General features: G+C 46.8%; 1 protein-coding gene across 3 annotated transcripts; it reads left to right on the top strand.

Moving 5' to 3' along the window:
* Positions 1-1,993: 1,993 nt before the first annotated feature.
* On the top strand, positions 1,994-18,258 carry LOC131405770 (bcl-2-like protein 2). 3 transcript variants are annotated; one of them, XM_058540931.1, is made up of 7 exons: positions 13,593-13,958; positions 14,312-14,426; positions 15,108-15,175; positions 15,488-15,594; positions 16,060-16,147; positions 16,236-16,387; positions 17,331-18,258. In XM_058540931.1, the coding sequence occupies exons 1-7, from the start codon at positions 13,608-13,610 to the stop codon at positions 17,368-17,370; spliced, it is 921 nt and encodes a 306-aa protein (XP_058396914.1). In that variant the 5' UTR covers positions 13,593-13,607; the 3' UTR covers positions 17,371-18,258. The 3 variants fall into 3 exon arrangements, with proteins under 3 accessions (XP_058396916.1, XP_058396915.1, XP_058396914.1); XM_058540933.1 differs by lacking the exons at positions 13,593-13,958; positions 14,312-14,426; positions 15,108-15,175; ... (2 more) ...; positions 16,236-16,387; positions 17,331-18,258 and adding exons at positions 1,994-2,431; positions 2,729-2,816; positions 3,289-3,728; positions 4,351-7,279; XM_058540932.1 differs by lacking the exons at positions 13,593-13,958; positions 14,312-14,426; positions 15,108-15,175; ... (2 more) ...; positions 16,236-16,387; positions 17,331-18,258 and adding exons at positions 2,398-2,473; positions 2,729-2,816; positions 3,289-3,728; positions 4,351-7,279.
* Positions 18,259-18,718: the final 460 nt, after the last annotated feature.

The following is an 18,718-nucleotide window of genomic DNA, read 5'->3' as shown; positions in this document are numbered from 1 at the left end:
AGGAAGACTGGCTCTGAGCTAACATCCGTTTCCAATACTCCTCCTTTTTTTCCCCAAAGCCCCAGCAGATAGTTGTATGTCATAGTTGCACATCCTTCTAGTTGCTGTATGTGGGACTCGGCCTCAGCGTGGCCGGAGAAGCGGTGTGTCGGTGCATGCCCGGGATCCGAACCTGGGCCGCCAGCAGCGGAGCATGCGCACTTAACCGCTAAGCCACGGGGCCGGCCCTACTTTCTTATTTTATACATACAGGTGTAATCTATGGACATATTTTCATTTCTTAGGGTGTAAAATAATGTAACATGAATTTATGTTACAGTCTAGCAGTTTAAAACTGTCTTCCTCACTCTGGTACAATATGTCATTGACAGAAGAGATAAACTCAAGGTCAACCTATATGGCCTGAGGTTTTCTGGTAAAAGCTCTGTTTTCTTGTCTACACTTTGAGCTGCCATTCTTTGGCTCTGTGGTGTTGGTCTGAGAAGATCCTTGAGGTACACAGCTTTGGACCCAATATAATTTGTGTTGGTCCAGCAGCTCTGTTCTCCTGGGTGCTCAGACTAATGGTGAACCTTTATTCCAAATCAGTCGTTGTTTCTTAAACAGCCACTGCCATTATCTTCAAACGTCTGACTGGGCCTGCTCGATAGCTGGCCAGAGGTGTTGAGTGCTTCTTTTAGTCAGCATTTACTGAGGGTCTGTTAGGCTATGAGGACATAAAAATGAATGAAATTCAGTTCTGTTCTCACAGAGCTTATAAATAAATGGGTGGGCAGACAGAAATATATTTGGATCCTGAGACTTCAAGTTATTTTTATTTCAAGTAAATATCTTAGAAGAAATCAGGATTGCAAATGAAGGACTGGACTAGATTTTCTCTAAAGAAGGCGGCAACCTTGCTGGTGGCAGCTGGAATGATCAGCCCAAGAGCAAAGAAGAAATGAGGGTAGTCGAAGGATACAGTCGTAAAGGAATGGAGTAGGCTGTGAGTTCAAAGAGAGGGAGAACTGCGTTTAGACTTGTAAATGGTGTGATAACTACATTGATTACCTGAAGCAGAAGAGGTGGCCTTGTAGCAATAGAGTTAAGACAAACTTTCAAGTCAGAATTATATTGTGTCCCACCTTCTAAGTATGTGGCTCTAAGTATGAGCCTTTCCAAGCCTCACTTTCCTCATCCGTAGAATGAGGATAAAACAGCATAAGGACACATGTGAGGACAAAATATCATGCATGTAAAGAAAGCACTTAGCAGCTAAGAAGTCTTCAAAATGTGTTCGCTGTTACTATTATTCTTACAGAAAAGACCTTGCTTCTCCAGTGTCGATAGGGGCATATGGGAATACCAAGGCTTGGACTGGAGGTAGAAGCAAAGGGAACCAGCAGGAAAGGAGAATTGGGTTTCTTCTTGCTGGTCTTTGGTTGGAGATCCCTCCAAATGGAGCGGAAGGAAGTGCCAGCTGCAAGAGCCGGTGGGGCCCAGTCAGAATGCCTGAGAGTGCCCTCGTGTGGATCAGCTGTGGTCAGACGGCTCCACTTCCTGTGAAGTGGGGCCTGTATAATGTACTGCCACGTATATCTAATAGACATACGTACATGTGCATATATATATAATCTGAAAGGATAAACATCGACCTTGACATTGGCAGCCTCCAGGAGGGGAAGTGGAATTATGGGCGGGCTAGAGGGAGGGAGATTGAGGACTTGCACTTTTTCCTCTATACCTCCATATTGTTTGACCTTTTCATAAGGAGAATGAATTCATGTGTTGGGTAAAAAGAAGTAAAAAGAAAACCAATTTGATTACAAGAAAAAGAAAGAAGATGAAGAAAAGTTACCTGCAGAAATTGCTTGTGATCTAAGTCCTGGCTCCCAGATGCTGGGCTAAAGCCCCAGTCCATGAAGAGACTACTGGGTTAAAGGTCCTGGAGAAAAGAGGAAGTGAAATGTTTGGTGTCCCTGTCATGTCTGCCAGTCCCATAGGGCGAGGCACCTGACAGGCAGTTCTCACTGGAATGGGAACTGCTCCTCTTTTCCAGGCACCCGCTCAAGGGCTGGAAAAGTTCAACAAGTGCATGGAACATCAGAGACCTTCTGGAAATGCTGAATTTGTTCTGAGGTTTCTTGATGCCTAGCTGGCTTCTCTGGGCAGCCTCCAGGCTCAGGACCCCCGACCACCCTCCGTGCCCTCTCCGCCCAGCTGTTCTTGGGCTCTGGTGGCTCTCTCCCTGAGTTGTGGCCCTTCCCAAGCCTGCGTCCCAGCCCCGCCCCTCTCTCTGGACGCATCTCTGGGCCCCATCATCACCCGGCGCCGGGCCCTCCTTCCCGCCCCCCCTTTCTCCTCCCTCCTCCTTCCCTCCCTTCCTCCCTCTCTCCCTCCCTCCCAGCTCCTGCACCAGGAAACGGCCCGGATCCCGGCAGCGGCCTGACCCGTGAGATCCCTAACCTGGCAGGCGGGCGGGGTTGGAGACAGGGTGAGGGTGGGGGTGAGGGAGGAGCTGGGCCTTTGGGCTGCACTGGGGGGAGCCGGGAGTAGAGATGGTGTCGGCAGGAAGCCCTTGGCCCTGGGTTTCCCGGGAGGACGGTCATTAAACATGGATTCGGCCACACAGCTGGTAGAGCGTTGGGGGCAGGGACCGGTCCCGGGAGCTGCAACCTCAGCCCTTCTCAGCCCAGACCCTGATCCCTGGCCTTCCCTGCCTAGCTCTGCTCTCCCCTCCCCTTCCCAGGGCTCCACGCTGGCCAGGAGGATGAAAGGCCCCAGCTGGGGGCTCCTTGCCACCAGCGCTGGGTCCTAAGAGCTGCCATCCAGGCTGGGTGAGTGTCCCCTTCCTTCTCTGTCCTGGGCAACCCTTTGCTTCTCCCACCTTTCCCTTCAGCCCCTGTCTCCTCCCTCATTTGTGCCTCTGCCAGCAGCTTCACATCTTGCCTCTGGGGAGATCCTAAACCCCTTCCTCTAGCCAAAAAGGTGTGTACTGTGGAGAGGGCATTAATAGGGATGTCATAGAGCTGGTGTTGTCTTATTACGGAAATAATCTAAAGTATTTTAAAAATAAAATTTACTTGTTTTACATTTAATTTGGCATATTACGAATTTAATGGCCAGTCCCTCCTGTCCTGATCCCTCAATATGACTTAATTCCCTTGTTCTGCCCACTCGCTGCCCAGTGGTCTCTGAGCATTTCCTCCCGCCTCCCTCCCCATCTCACTGGGTTGGCCAAGCCTGACATGCCCCTTCTGGATCTCTGACCATATATTCATGCCAGTCTTTCATCCTTGACTCTTCCAGCCGCCCGGATGGCGACCCCAGCCTCAGCCCCAGACACACGGGCTCTAGTGGCAGACTTTGTAGGCTATAAGCTGAGGCAGAAGGGTTATGTGTGTGGAGCTGGCCCTGGGGAGGGCCCAGCAGCTGACCCGCTGCACCAAGCCATGCGGGCAGCTGGAGATGAGTTTGAGACCCGCTTCCGGCGCACCTTCTCTGATCTGGCGGCTCAACTGCATGTGACCCCGGGCTCAGCCCAGCAACGCTTCACCCAGGTCTCTGACGAACTCTTCCAAGGGGGCCCCAACTGGGGCCGCCTTGTGGCCTTCTTTGTCTTTGGAGCCGCGCTGTGTGCTGAGAGTGTCAACAAGGAGATGGAGCCACTTGTGGGACAAGTGCAAGAGTGGATGGTGGCCTACCTGGAGACGCGGCTGGCCGACTGGATCCATAGCAGTGGGGGCTGGGTAAGAAGCTTCTCAGTTGCTGTTCTGCACATCCCTCTGCAAAGCTGGTCTCCAGGGGAAAGATGGGGGCTCTGGCTGGAGGCTGGGGGATGGCTATGCTGGGAATGAGGCATAGGGGCTGAGTCTCCCTATTTGGGTGCATCAGATGCCCTCACTTTGGGCATCACATTGGCCTCTGCACTCCGGGGCTGCCATGCAGTCACCACTGGATGGGCTAATGGTCCAAAGCAGAGGACAGAATACACAGTACCCAGGGAGTGCCTGCAGGAAAATGGCATCCAGCCGTCAGGAACTTTTTACACCTGAGTACGTGGCATGGTTGGGGGGTGTCAGGGATGAGTGGTAGTCAGGCAAGCCTTGGCAAAGGATGCCAGTTCTGGGCAAAATGTTTGGCCAAGGAAAGGATGGGATTTACTTGAGGCAGAGAGGGCAAATGAGCCAGGTGCTCATGGGGGATCAGAGGGGCTTGCAGCCAGTAGAGCTTTGGTCGGAGAGGAGATGGGTGTGGGGTAGTGCTTGCAGTGGATGGAACTGGAACTCTCCCTCTCCTCTTTTCTCCACTCTTTCCTCTCCTGATATCCCTTTCTCCTTCTTTCTCTCCTACTTCCCTTCTCTCCCACAGGCGGAGTTCACAGCTCTATACGGGGACGGGGCCCTGGAGGAGGCACGGCGTCTGCGGGAGGGGAACTGGGCCTCAGTGAGGACAGTGCTGACAGGGGCCGTGGCACTGGGGGCCCTGGTAACTGTAGGGGCCTTTTTTGCTAGCAAGTGAGAAAGTCCAGGGCCAGGTGGGGCTAGGTGTGGCTGGGGGACAGGAGAGCAGGAACAGAACAGAGAAATGCCCTTGGAAGAAGTGGGGTGAATGGATGGGCGTGGAACGGGGATGGGAAGGGGTAGGGTAGTGTGTGAGGGAGCTGAGTGTGCCAGGCAGGTGGCTAGAAGAATGAGCTGGAGACACTGGGGAATGTATTTGGAAAGTCAGGGGGCCAGGAGATGGAGTCATTCCAGGGGGGGGGGAGGTGGGAGGGATCATACCCAGAGGTGTAGGCACATGAAAGGATACCTGGAGCCTGATTTGTAGCCCTGAGGAGGGTGGACTTGCATAACGGGTCCGTGCCTCCGTTGGAAGAGTGGGATTTGGGGAAAACACAGAAGGCTTATCTCTTTGGAGTGGAAGCCCAGGGTTCTCAGGTGATGGGGAGAGGTGGCTGTGACAGTGGGCTGCTTGGACACACGTGCGCATGTGCATGCTGGGCTGCTTGTCTAATCTGGTGGCAGTGAGATTCTTCAAGGAGAAAACATTCCCTCTTGCAGTGGCAAGAACAAGGGGCAGTTCTCTGCCCCTCCTCCCAGCCCCTCCTTTCCCTCTCCCCTCCCCATCCTCCTGATGCCTCAAGGCTGAGGGAGAAACACTGTATCCAGACAGAGGGCTTCCGGCAGTTCTTTGCAGAAAGTCAGAAAGTCATTAGCAGGGCTTTGCAGAGAAGAGCGGTTCTGTAGCTGGCCTTGTTCCTTATCGTCCCCCTCCCTGTGCATCACGCACTTGCTGCTGCCTCCTGGGCTCTGACAGAAAGGCAGGGCTGTGGAGCCTGGGGTGGGTAGAGGCTTCGGTAGCTAGACCTGCGGGCTGCCCTCCTCTCCCACTGGGGCACACTGTTGCCTAAAGCGTTCCCTATCTCTGGGACCTTCTGTACCCAAACTTAAACTCTAAATTGGGGCTCTAACTGATTTTCCTTTTGAGTGTGTGGGTGTAAATGCTGATCTAGAATACAGTCTGGGTCCTGCACTGGATCTCAGTGAGACTGTTGATGCCTTGAGAGGAACATTCCAGCTCTGAACCCCATAGGTGTGAGGGGGCCGTGTACTCCATGACTGGCCTATTCCGTGTGGTGGGCTTTGGTGCTGCTTTATCAAGGGCCAAGCGTATGGGTTCTAGAGTACCGACCATAACCTACAAGCATTTATATTTTCTTTGAAGCCACGCTGTTTGCATGGGTGTTACTTGTCTGTACCTCCGAGTCTGAGGATGTTAACTTTGGAGCTCACCGTCCTCTAGAACAGATTCAGATTATAGCTTTTTCTTTTAAGAAACGATTTCACTCCAGATGCATGCCCTGAGCCAGACCTCACTGCTGCACTTTCCAAGGTGCTCAAATTGCTGCTCTCCGATGCTGACTGCAGACACAGTGCTCTAGAACCCTGCCCTTGATCCTGAGCACTGATTAGCTTAGCTAGACCATGGTTGACTCTTCTTGGAGATTTTCACTTGGTCCCAGAATGTGGCAACATAGTTGTACTCACTAAAATGTGGGACCAAAATTGGCCTCAGGTGTTCAGCCCAGACTTTTGCTTTTGAGAGAGGGCTGCACTTTTTAATGGTATTTATGGGGGAGGTGGTAGACTGCAGGCGCCACTTGCTCTGTCGTGAGTATGCTGATAACCAGAAACTCAGAGCCAGTCTGTGGCAGGCAGTTGGGGTGGGGGGTCTCTGACTTGCTCAGGACAAACTAGGCCAGTGGTTTTCAGACTGCTTGGCAGAGCCCCGAAGTTTCCTAGGGGTTGCCTCAGGAGTGCTTGCGGGAGGTCAAGGGGGGCGCTGAGCAGGCCGGGCTACTTGCCCTCAAACAGAACAGCTCCCCTTGTAGCTGTCTTATGTATCGGGGTTCAGGGTAAGATTTTATTTGCATTAAGGGGTTTGCTGCTGAAAAAAAGTTGGAAAACCACTGACTAGACCATCGGCTTCAAATTGGAGCCTCTGCTCCCCCAGGTCTGGGGCAGACTCTTCCCCCTGCCCTCTCCCACAGGACACGTAGCCTGTTAGCTCTCCTGGGCGCCTTTAGCAAACTGGGGCAGCAGGGACCGTGGTCAGGTTACCAAAAAGCCCTGCTCTGAGGCCTTCACACCTGGTGGAAGGAGAGGCTGTTTTCTGAAAGGGTAGAGGGCTTGGTCTGGATTCCCAGAAGCATAGCTTGGATGGGATCAGTGTGCAGTGTTGACCTGTCCTGCCCTTCTTAGCTTGAGGGGCATTGGAAACCCCAGAGACTCTTCTGTCAGGGAAAACTAGAGACTCTCTTCTAGAGCCATATAGTTCCTTGGGATTAGCTCTTGGCCAAGAAGGCTGAGTATGGCTCCCAATTTTTAAATCCATTTCATTTTTTAAAAAATAAGGGAAATAAATATCTAATTGCCATTTTTCAGAGATGAAATAGGTGGAGAGGGTGTTTCTTGCTTTCCAGAGCCCAAAGGGACAAATAGGGACTTTGCTTAGGCCAAGGAAGGAGCAGAAGTAGGGCAACTAGGTCCTGCGATTATTAATCCTACTCCCTACTTATTCTAGTGCATACACTATTCTACTTTTTTAAATCATAAAATGGCGGGAGAACAGATTGGTTAGTTTAGAAGAAAAGAAAAAGCTCTATAAATATAAATATATATTCCTGTATTTTTATTTAATAATTTATAAATACCAAGTTCATTTGACTTTTATTTTTGTGTAATATGTAATGGTCGTATTAAAAAAAAATAAATAAAGCCCAGAAGTTTAATGAGAAGGACTGAGCAGGGTTTGTGACTTCTACACTGTACAGCCTGGGGTCAGGACGTTTCTTGATCCAATCATCTCTTCATGACCTTGAAAAGGGCAAGAATTAGAGTAACAAGGATTTGGGACAGTGTTGAGATAAAAAAAAAGAAAAGGAAATCAGAGTTGTTCCCCCATCCCCACACCCCAGCCAAATTCCCAAAGCCAGAACTCCATCTATGCCAACCCAAGCCTTAAGAGGGTGTGTGTATACAGTACTTTGGGATGGCCACAAACAAAAAACAAAAGAAAACCTACCAAAAATCTTTGTATGATGGTAATCAAGTCCCCAGTTGTGGTTCAGCCTCTAACTGGAAGTGTGTGATAATGAGCATTTCTCCCCAATACCCTGCTGCCTATTTCAGACTTAAAATAAGTCTGGGAAAAATGGAGCCCTTGCTTCCTTTCCTGGTCCTCTGAAACATTTGTTTGTTTGTTTGTTTATTTATTTATTGCGAGGAAGATCAGCCCTGAGCTAACATCCATGCTAATCTTCCTCTTTTTGCTGAGGAAGACTGGCTCTGAGCTAACATCTATTGCCAATCCTCCTCCTTTTTTTTCTTTTTTCTCCCCAAAGCCCCAGTAGATAGTTGTATGTCATAGTTGCACAGCCTTCTAGTTGCTGTATGTGGGACGCGGCCTCAGCATGGCCGGAGAAGCGGTGCATCAGTGCGTGCCCGGGATCCAAACCCGGGCCGCCGGTAGCGGAGCGCAAGCACTTAACCGCTAAGCCACGGGGCCGGCCGCTGAAACATTTGGTTTCAGCCATTTTAATGCAAACTGCTAAATTGGATGGAATCTTCAGGAACTATTCAGCCCATCCCTCTGTACTTCTAGTCTAGAACCACATCAAAGTCATGTCTGACAGGAAGAGTGATCCTAATTTTAAATTACAAGTGGAGATTTCTAGTCTTTCTGTAATCCAGTGCAATAAAATGGTATTTGGGTTTATGTGTTAAATTGTAGAGAGAAATCATACTGCTTAGAGGAATCCAGTGTTGAGTTTCCATTCTTTCTCTATAGAAAAATCTACAGAACAAGCCATATTAAAATCAGAGTGGCTTGGTGAACATGGCATTAGGGAAAAGGGAATTAGTTGCTCTTAATAGTTAATATCATCAGGCTATGATAGCTAGTGCATTTATCTACACTGCAGTGTGATTGGTTTAATGATTGATTGGTTTATATTTGCCTAGTTCCAAAAAGCATATGCAACATCTTACCACAATACACCAAAGACAAAACAATAGGAAAATATAGATTTTTAAAGTAGGGGTAAAAGGCAAATTGAAATATTGCAATAGATGACAGCAAAAGGAAAATTAAGGCACAGAAAAGCATTCTATAAGCAGTATTCCCAAATACTAAAGCTAAGCTGTGAATTCAGCCTTGAGCTTCCTGGCAGCTAAAGAAATGGGAAACAGACTGAGATTCACATTGCTCTTAGGATTTATAAAAGCCTTTCAGTTCCTCAAGGTGGGCAAAAAGTTTTGTGGCTCTTCTAAGATGATATAGTGGACACCACCGTCTGACACTTGACAGCAAATATGATGTTGAGTTATGCAGCACTGATTCTTATACAAACACCAAAGTGAACAAACACAAATTTCTGCCCTCATTTTACTTGCATTCTAGTAAGGGAAACAAACAAAAACGAACTAACTAAATACATTCATTTCACACATGCATGAATGAATGTATTTAGTTAGTTTGTGGTAAATGAAGAAAAGTAATTCATTAAGGTAAGGCTGGGAAGCTGTATTTATGTATTTCAATATTAGGAAGCCCCCATTTCTCAGGTGACTTTTGAGTAAAGTCATGAAAAATGAAATTGGGAAAATATTTTTAGTGATATGGAAAGATGTTTCTGTACCTTACTGGGTAAAAAAGAAAATAGACTAGAAAATAATATACACAGTATGGTCCCATTTTGCTAAAATATTTGGATATATGTGTGTGCCTCTATATGTATTTGTGTGTTGAAAATTTCAGGAAAGTTATGCCAAATATCATTAGTGGTTATCTCTGAGTGGTGGATTTTACAGGTGATTTTATTTTGTACTGTTTACTGTCAATATTTTCTGATTTTTAGCTAAAGAACACATATTTCTGGTATAGTATATTAAAACAAATTTTTCAGGTACAAAGCTTTAAAAAAGTTAACCAAGCAGAATGGAAATTAAGGAGCCCAACAGAGGCTCCTTTTCATTTAAATGGTCACCCCACTCCATGCAAAGGCAGACCTAGGGAGTTAAGGCCAGTGGGGCCAGACTTTGCATTACACAACAATTGGTGTCGGCTCCGAAAGAGAGGTAAGTAAATGATCAGGGTTCCCAGGTTCTGGATCAGCACTGTCCAATAGAAATACAATGCAAGCCACATATGGAGTTTTACATTTTCTAGTAGTCTTATTAAAAAAGCAAAAAGAAACAGGCAAAACAAATTTTAATATTTTATTTAATCCAGTATATAAAAACTATTATAATTTCAACCTGTAATTAATATTAAACAATTATTAAGTTGTTTTACAGTCTGATTTTCATACTAAGTCTTTGAAATTTGGTGTAAATTTGACACTTTCAGCACATCTCAATTCGGACTACTCGTGTTTCAAGTGCTCAAGCCGTGTGTACCATATTAAACAACATAGTTCTAGATTATAGAGAATTATTGTAGCTGGTAAAAATTTCAAAGCGGCAGTTAAAAATAGGGATGAAACTACCAAGAAGCCAAGTATTTATGTTGTTTACTGAGAAAACTCTTCCCTTCTGGACAGAACTGGAGATGCCCTCATCCATTTTTACTGATTTAATTTGCCTTTTCTCAACTCCACTGACCATTCACTTCTATTAACACATTTTTCTTTCTTCTACGGCACAATATCACTGAGTTTCAGTTTTCTCAAAATTCCATGGCCCTCTGTTGATAGATTATTACTAAAGGAAAATTATACTCATAATGGGTGAATCTCACATCATTACATACTAATTTTTAAAAAATTCATTCTCAGAGGGCAACTTATCTCTTTGATGTTCTCTATGCATCAACAATAGGCAAGATATTAAATAAGATTATTATAGAAGATCATTCATTCAGTTAGCATTTATTGAGCACACAGTGATAGGCAATGGGAATACAAATATAATTGAGATGGTGTCTCTGCCTTTTCCAGTTTACAGTCTAATAGGGAAGTATCATACTTTACACGTCACCATTCAAATATTTTTTTAAATGTGTGTTTATAAAAGTAATCATGCTTATTAGAGTACATTTGGAAGTTGCAGTTTTTATTTTATTTTAAGTAAAAATAATATATGATATTGTGGAAAAATCATAGAACATAGAAAATTATAAAGAAGAAGGTCAGTCATAATCCTACTGCCCAGAGAAGACTACTATTACCATTTTGGCATATTTCTTTCCAGGCTTTTATCTGTGCTTATAGTTTATGATCATACTGTATATACAATTTTGTATACTGCAATTCTGCTTACTATTATATTGCAAGCATTTTTCCTTGTCATTAGAAATGTTTTGAAGGCATAATGACTATAAAATTACATCTATATGTATACAATAATTTTCCAGAAAGTGCCCACTTGGACATTCAAGTTGTTTACATTTTTTCACTTTGATGAAGATCTTTATTCTCAAATGTTTATCCAGTTTTTAGATTGTTTTTTAGAACAGATCATAAGAAATACATTACTGGGTTAAGAATCTCAACATTTTAAAAGCTTTTGTACATATTTCCAAAGAAAAGATTGTACTAGTTCTTGTTATTTTTCTCCCCCAATGCCCAGGTTGTTTTTTTAAAAAATCAGATATACATAGTTTTAATCAGACTTTATATACGATTTTACATTCTACACTTTGACCTAATAAAAATTATTTTTTCATGTTATCACACACTATGTGTAAGCCTTTTAATAGGTGCCTAATAATCTTTGGATGTAATTATAATTTGCCTAAACATTTGTCTATTGTTGGAATTTAGTCTTTTTCCAATTTCAGCATCATACATGATGTAATTTTTGTGTATTAAAACAGACCTTATAGTAATTTTGATCTTAGCTTGTAAAGCTGGCTTTGAATGCTCTGCTGACTTCTAATTAGTTCCACGACTTGGGCAATTTACTTCACTCTTTCCTCGTCCCTAAAAAAGGTTATGGTTTTGGAAATATTTACTTCACAGGATTGTGGTAAGAAGTCATTGAGATAATATAACAAGGAGTCTAGGATAGTGCCTGTTACAAAATCAAGTGCTCCACAAAATTAGGATTCAAAAGCATTATTAAAAAAAACACATTTCCCTTGATTGGCTTACTTAGTATAAATTAGTCACCAATAAAACATGCAAATCTTGATTAGGTTAAGATCAGTAGAAAAGCTTTTCTTCCAGCGAACTCACAGTCTCTTAGAGCTTATCTTCGGTGCTCAACTTACTTCTGGTCCACTGAAGCTGAGATGGCTGATGAAGTAAATTTCAGTGAAATTTTAAGCAACTGCGACTCTGCTCCAAGTTCCCCTGTTCCTGAGGTAATGATTTGTGAGAAAAAGTGAGGGTGAGGGGAAGAGTGGGGTACACTGAGAAGCTTTTGACTTTTTGGTTTAATAGGGATCTCCTCTTGTCCAAATCCCCCTGCCCCAACCATGCACACCCTGTTGGGGTTGTTTGATTACCTATTTGGTTGGGGTCATGTGAATCGCTCTCAAACCGTAGCTTGGTCTGGCTACAAATACCCCTCTTGCAAACGTAGCACCGCCGTTCCTTCCTTTTTAATAAATGCGTAGGATCACTACTAAAAAATGGCAACCCTGCTTTCCAGGGGTAGGTCTCATTGGTATCTCAGAGTCCACGGTGTGGCAGGAGCCTGCCTGGAGAAATTCCTTTGGGATTTGAAGGAGGGTTTGAGGGCTGGGAAAGCGCTGAAGATGAAGGGTGGCACCCAGATCCCCAATCAATCCATCCTTCAATCATCAAACATTTATCGGACACTTACTATGTGCTAGGCATATTGCCTCATGGTGGATATGCAAATATAAATTGCATCCAGCCTCTCATCTCCAAGCTCTCACACCTAGTTGGGAAACGCAACACAAAATGATTAAGCGCATAGTGGAGGTAGGCCCGCTTGTCATGGGAGAGGGGAGGCTAGTGGAAGGCTTCGCAGAAGTGATGCTGGGGTTTGCCGTTGTCTGGTTGAAGAGAGACTGCATGTACAGAGGCACAGACCTGGGTGCAGGTACACCACTGGAAGGAGTGTGGAAATACCATTAGCGAAGTAGCTTGGTCCTGAGGTCTCTAAGGCCACGGTAAGGAGTTTTGAGACTTTACCTGGCTAGCAAAGGGGAACCAGCTCGGTCTGGCAGCGGTGCAGATTGGAGTAGTGACACTGGAAGCTGAAAGACCCATTAGGGGGCTGTAGCAAACAGTCCAAGCAAGAGAAGAAACAGGCTGAAACTGGGGCATGAGCAGCGTGCTTGGAAAGTATGCCTGTGCAGGAAAACAGAACAGACAGGACTCGTGACTGGCAGCTCTAGAGAGAGGATTCCTCCCTGCTTTCTGGTTTGGGAGACCTGGTGAATGATGGTACCAATAACCTGGGAGGGGAAAGTAAGCTCTCTCCTGGAGAGCTCCATTCAGAACCCTCTGTGTCCAGCAACATCCCATTTACTGGTGCTTTCCCGGTCAGATTTCCAGTTTCCAGAAACCGCCGCAATGTTTCTGGCTTCTGCCTTCCAACAGCTCACTGGTTGGCAACCAGTAGTATCAAGATGGCGGCCCCCTAAGGACTAGTCATGTGACCTCGGGTTTCCCTTGCTGGAAGCCCGCAGTCCGTTCGAGGGCAAGGTTCACCTGTCAGGAAACGGGTGTCAGCCCTTCGAATCTCACGAACCAATCGGCATCCGAGACTGGGCCGCTGCGGCGAGGCGAGCGGAAGACTGGTCCTTTCCACTCGCCTAGCCAGCGGCCAATCACCGAGCGTCATATACTTCGCGGGCCCGCCCGTAGGCGGGGAAGAAGCAGCAATGTCGTCACAGCGTGGCGGTATTGTTACCTAAGGACTTGAGAGGAGGTGGGACGTGTGTTGATTGACAGACTGATTTCCCCTACCGGGATTTGAGAATTTGGCGCAATGCCCCGCCTTAGAGGTGGGGTCTTATTTGATTGCCAAGTAATCTTCTCCAATGGAGTGCTAGCTGTTGGTGATGGGCAGACTGCTTGACTAATGAATCCCCGGCGTGGCCGGCCCAGCTCTCCAATCGCCGGGCGGCGGGCCCCAGTCTGAGCGGCGATGGCGGCGGCGGCGGCGGCGGCAGCAGCAGCGGGGGCTGCGGGCGGTCGGGGCTCCGGGCCGGGGCGGCGGCGCCATCTTGTGCCCGGGGCCGGTGGGGAGGCCGGGGAGGGGGCGCCGGGGGGCGCAGGGGACTACGGGAACGGCCTGGAGTCTGAGGAACTGGAGCCTGAGGAGCTGCTGCTGGAGCCCGAGCCGGAGCCCGAGCCCGAAGAGGAGCCGCCCCGGCCCCGCGCCCCCCCGGGAGCTCCGGGCCCTGGGCCTGGCTCGGGAGCCCCCGGCAGCCAGGAGGAGGAGGAGGAGCCGGGACTGGTCGAGGGTGACCCGGGGGACGGCGCCATTGAGGACCCGGTGAGGGAAGGAGGGCGAGCGAGCACTCCCGGCCGGCCGGGTCACGGGAGGCCCAGAGCTCGGGCGAGCGGGAGGCAGGCGGGGGGTGGGGTGGGCGGGAAATAACGTGGCTGGGGCCGGGCCGGGGACGGATCCTCGCCCACCAGAAGGGGTCTAGCCGGGTAGATTCTGGCGTGATGGGTGCCTAGTGTTCTTCTAGAAAAGGTAGCTTATTTTTCTTTTCATCTTGATCTTCGCGTGGGGCGAGGGAAATGGCTGAGCATGGCTGGGGCCGCGCGCGGACCGAGAGCAGGGCACAGCCCCTGCGTTGGTTCCTCTTAAGCTCTTCTCCATGCCGTCCCCGCTCGTTGTAGGAGCTGGAAGCGATCAAAGCTCGAGTCAGGGAGATGGAGGAAGAGGCTGAGAAGCTAAAAGAGCTCCAGAACGAGGTAGAGAAGCAGATGAATATGAGTCCACCTCCAGGCAATGGTGAGTAACTGGCAGTTGCACGACGAGGCCGGGTCCTTGGATTGGAAGGGTTTTGGGAGCACGGGTTATATGGGATTAGATGCTCCGGACCTTAGAGCTACTTGTCTGAACGATTACTGGGCAGGTGTCGCGGTCATAGTCCATTGTGTGTTCTTCTGACCTTTGTGAGACAGAGCCTGTGTTTTGGTGATGGCAGTCTTGTTACAAATGTGTTGCTCTTTGTTCTTAGTCCTCTTTTACCCTTTGTGGAGGTTGTCAGCTGCCATTTGACCTTCAAGTCTAATAGTTCTTCCTTCAGTTGGAGACCCTTTAATTAGGAGTCCTAAGAGAAACTGCTCAGCTGCAGAGGGTTTCCCCTTTAATCTAGAAATGTCGAGTCTCGATTCGCTTAATTTTGTTCCGTTTTCAAATCGTTTCATCCAAAGCAATTCAATAGGGACTTGATTTGTGGGCGGGAGGGAATTCCTGTGCTGTTTTCTTTGATTTTTAAGAGTATATTAATCTATTTCTTAATTTGTCAAATATTTAGTGAGCATCTACTGTGTACTAGACACTATTCTAGGTAATGGGTACAGCCCAGAACAGAACAGACCAAAATCTTTGCCTTCACTAGTGGTGGTGGTAGTCCTGCATATATCGGTCAAATAGAAAACAAGTGTTTTTTTTTTTTTTTTTTCAAAGCTGGGCCAGTGATCATGTCCATTGAGGAGAAGATGGAGGCTGATGCTCGTTCTATCTATGTTGGCAATGTATGTACTAGGGCACTGTTTAGGGTTTGGGGAAGCTCTTATTTTGGGGAGTTATTTAATAGGAGTTTTGAAAGGAACATCTCAAGGATGGGTGATGGACTTAACAAGTTGAAGGAGGGTTGGGAGGAGGTGAAAGGTAATGGTGATCAGCAGAGGTGCTTTGGGGTTGGAGAGAAAAAAGATTAGTTCCTTAGAGAACCAGATTTGATGTGCCTTGGTGTATATGGATGTCCCAGCCCAAAGGCTGGGTAGGGTACTTGTTGAGACAGGAGTTTGCCCAGTACCTGTGAAATAAACCCCCCTCCCCCACAGGTGGACTATGGTGCAACAGCAGAAGAGCTGGAAGCACACTTTCATGGCTGTGGTTCAGTCAACCGTGTTACCATACTTTGTGACAAATTTAGTGGCCATCCCAAAGGGTAAGTAGGGAAGTAAGTTGAGGTCATTTTAATCACAGTTTAAAAATAGATAAATTATGTTTTATGTTGAGCAGTAAGTTAACTTGTTAAAACAAATGGTCTTTGTCTTTTAAGATATGGCATTAATGTTGGTGTATATCAGGGGTTGCACATAAATGCCTTCAGCAGCCAGACAGAAGAAAGATGAAGGCTAGGTATGGGTGGGATCATGAACTAGAAGGGGCAGCTTCTACTAGGCCCCAGCTGGTTCTGCCATATGGAAATCCAGGCCCTGTATATCTTTTTTTATAATTTTTAAAGACTAGCTGGAAATTTTGTTTAGAATCTTTCATTTAAAAAAAAAAAACTTGGTTATTAATTAAAAATGTAAACACATTGTTCTCAGAGCATGCCTGCGAGTTGGATTTGACCTGTAAGCTGCTGTTTGCAACCTCAAATAGATAAAGTGACAATTATTCTTTTCAGGTTTGCATATATAGAGTTCTCAGACAAAGAATCAGTGAGGACTTCCCTGGCCTTAGATGAGTCTCTATTTAGAGGAAGACAAATCAAGGTAAGCCCTATGCGCATTGCTGTTCTAGTTCTATGTAAACTCTCCAGGTTGCCTCTAAGGCTTTCTGTTGTATATTCCTCACTCGCAGGTGATCCCAAAACGAACCAACAGACCAGGCATCAGCACAACAGACCGGGGTTTCCCACGAGCCCGATACCGTGCCCGGACCACTAACTACAACAGTTCCCGCTCTCGATTCTACAGTGGTTTTAACAGCAGGCCCCGGGGTCGCGTCTACAGGTCAGGATAGATGGGCTGCTCCTCTCCCCCGCCTCCCATGAGCCCTGTATGCTTCCTTCTCTCCTGCTCTTGAGGAACCTCCCTCCCTTACCCTCCCCTGGGTCTCCAGGGACTTGGTCTCCTGCCTGTGCAGGGTGAGGAAGGTAGTTGCAGGCCAGGAGGCCAGTCTCATCATCTTTTTCTGAAGCAGGAATTGGTGATAAGGTCTGGATCTCTCCAATCTGCTTGGAGAGATGCTTCTTCCCCCAGCCTTTTTTTCCTTGAGAGTTGGTGGCAGTGAAGGCGTTTATACAGAAGGCCGGGAAGAACAGGGCCTCAGACCAGTGAAAGCACTGCTTGGAGATTTGCTACTTTTCCCAGAATTAGGGAGAGGTTGAAGTTTGAACCTCCCTTGGAAGAATACCAGAGGCTGGTCGATCCTCCTCAACAGCCATCTGGGAGGATTTTGAGATATTTGCTCTTTAATGAGCCAGTCTTTTGCAGGGTTAACTTTCTCACTGGGCCTAGTGTGGTGCCTGTGTTGTGTTGTTGCTTTACTTCCGTCTCTTCACATTTAAATAGACAGGTTAGGCATATAGACCTTGGCTTTTCATAAGGTTTACCCATCTGCTCCCAGGAGTTAGGGAGCATCTGTTGGTGAGGGCCTAGGGTTTCAGAGCTGTGGAGAACTGAAAACTGAATAAACAATGAGTCCTTTTTCTTGCCCCTATGTCTCAGATTCACTTCTTTATCGCCACTGTTTGGCTAAGTATTCTGTAAATTCCCCCCCTCCCATTTGCCAGATGTGTCACTATTTCTGGGATTGTGGGATCAGTTTTAGGATACTTGGAAACTTCTTTTCCCCCTTCCCTTCACAGTAACTGGGGCAAGGGCCCACGGGGAGGGGCTTGTACTGAACTGTTTAGTGATCCTGTTAACACCTAACTCTCCTTCTTTCTTCCAGGGGCCGGGCTAGAGCGACATCATGGTATTCCCCTTACTAAAAAAAGTGTGTATTAGGAGGAGAGAGAGGAAAAAAAGAGGAAAGAAGGAAAAAAAAAAAAAGAATTAAAAAAAAAAAAAAGAAAAACAGAAGATGACCTTGATGGAAAAAAAAATATTTTTTAAAAAAAAGATATACTGTGGAAGGGGGGAGAATCCCATAACTAACTGCTGAGGAGGGACCTGCTTTGGGGAGTAGGGGAAGGCCCAGGGAGTGGGGCAGGGGGCTGCTCACTCACTCTGGGGATTCGCCATGGACACGTCTCAACCTCGCAAGCTGCTTCCCTTGTTTCCCTGTCCCTCTTCACCCTTTGGGGGCTGCTCAAGGGTAGGTGGGCATGGGTGGTAGGAGGGGTTTTTTTACCCAGGGCTCTGGAAGGACACCAAACTGTTCTGCTTGTTACCTTCCCTCCATCTTCTCCCTAACTTTCACAGTCCCCTCCTGCCTGCTCCTGTCCTGCCAGGTCTGCCACCCCCCCACCCCTCTTTTCCGGCTCCCTGCCCCTCCAGATTGCCTGGTGATCTATTTTGTTTCCTTTGTGTTTCTTTTTCTGTTTTGAGTGTCTTTCTTTGCAGGTTTCTGTAGCCGGAAGATCTCCGTTCCGCTCCCAGCGGCTCCAGTGTAAATTCCCCTTCCCCCTGGGGAAATGCACTACCTTGTTTTGGGGGTTTTTGGGGTGTTTTTTTTTTTTTTTCAGTTTTTTGTTTTGTTTTGTTTTCCTTTGCCTTTTTTTCCCTTTTATTTGGAGGGAATGGGAGGAAGTGGGAACAGGGAGGTGGGAGGTGGATTTTTGTTTATTTTTTTAGCTCATTTCCAGGGGGTGGGAGTTTTTTTTAAACATGTGTCATGAATAAAGTTGTTTTTGAAAATAAAAAATTGTTTGGCCTTTTGGGTGTAAAGATTATTTATCTATCTTCCTATTCTCTCTTAGATACCTAATGGCTGTTAATTCTGCTTTGTGGAAGTGCTGGTGTTGTGGAGGGGAAGTTCCCACTTAGGAATTAAGGAGTAGGAGTTTAAAATTACAACTAGCCGGAACATTATGTGTTTAGTTGAGGATGATGGGTTTTCTGGAGAGCATGTAGCCTGATTGGCATTGGAGAGGTGAATTAATGGGGCTGGGAAAGGAAATGAATGGCCAGGTTAGAGTGATCTAATAGTGCTTCTGTGTGTCCTGACGAAACTTAGCGTGCAGATGAATTATCCATACCGGTAGCAACAAATTTCTTAGATTGGGGTCTCAGTAGCCTTTCTTGTCTCTACCCCAAAGGAGGCTTAAAAAATGAAAAAAAAAAAACATTTAGCTAACAAAGACAATTGGAAAGCTTATGTTGTCTTCTCTAGCCAGG

The sequence above is a fragment of the Diceros bicornis genome, chromosome 5 (genome assembly GCF_020826845.1).
Source record: "Diceros bicornis minor isolate mBicDic1 chromosome 5, mDicBic1.mat.cur, whole genome shotgun sequence".
Lineage (NCBI taxonomy): Eukaryota > Metazoa > Chordata > Mammalia > Perissodactyla > Rhinocerotidae > Diceros > Diceros bicornis.
The sequence above is the reverse complement of the archived record's forward strand: the minus strand, read 5'-3'. Positions and strand labels throughout refer to the sequence as shown.

What these genes read in the sequence shown, in the direction of transcription:
- LOC131405770 (XM_058540931.1), top strand. Translation starts at nt 13,608, where the DNA reads ATGGCGGCGGCGGCGGCGGCGGCAGCAGCAGCGGGGGCTGCGGGCGGT. An exon ending in GAGTCCACCTCCAGGCAATG is followed by an intron (nt 14,427 to 15,107) that starts GTGAGTAACTGG and finishes TTTTTTTCAAAG; the next exon opens with CTGGGCCAGTGATCATGTCC. An exon ending in CCCCGGGGTCGCGTCTACAG is followed by an intron (nt 16,388 to 17,330) that starts GTCAGGATAGAT and finishes TCTTTCTTCCAG; the next exon opens with GGGCCGGGCTAGAGCGACAT.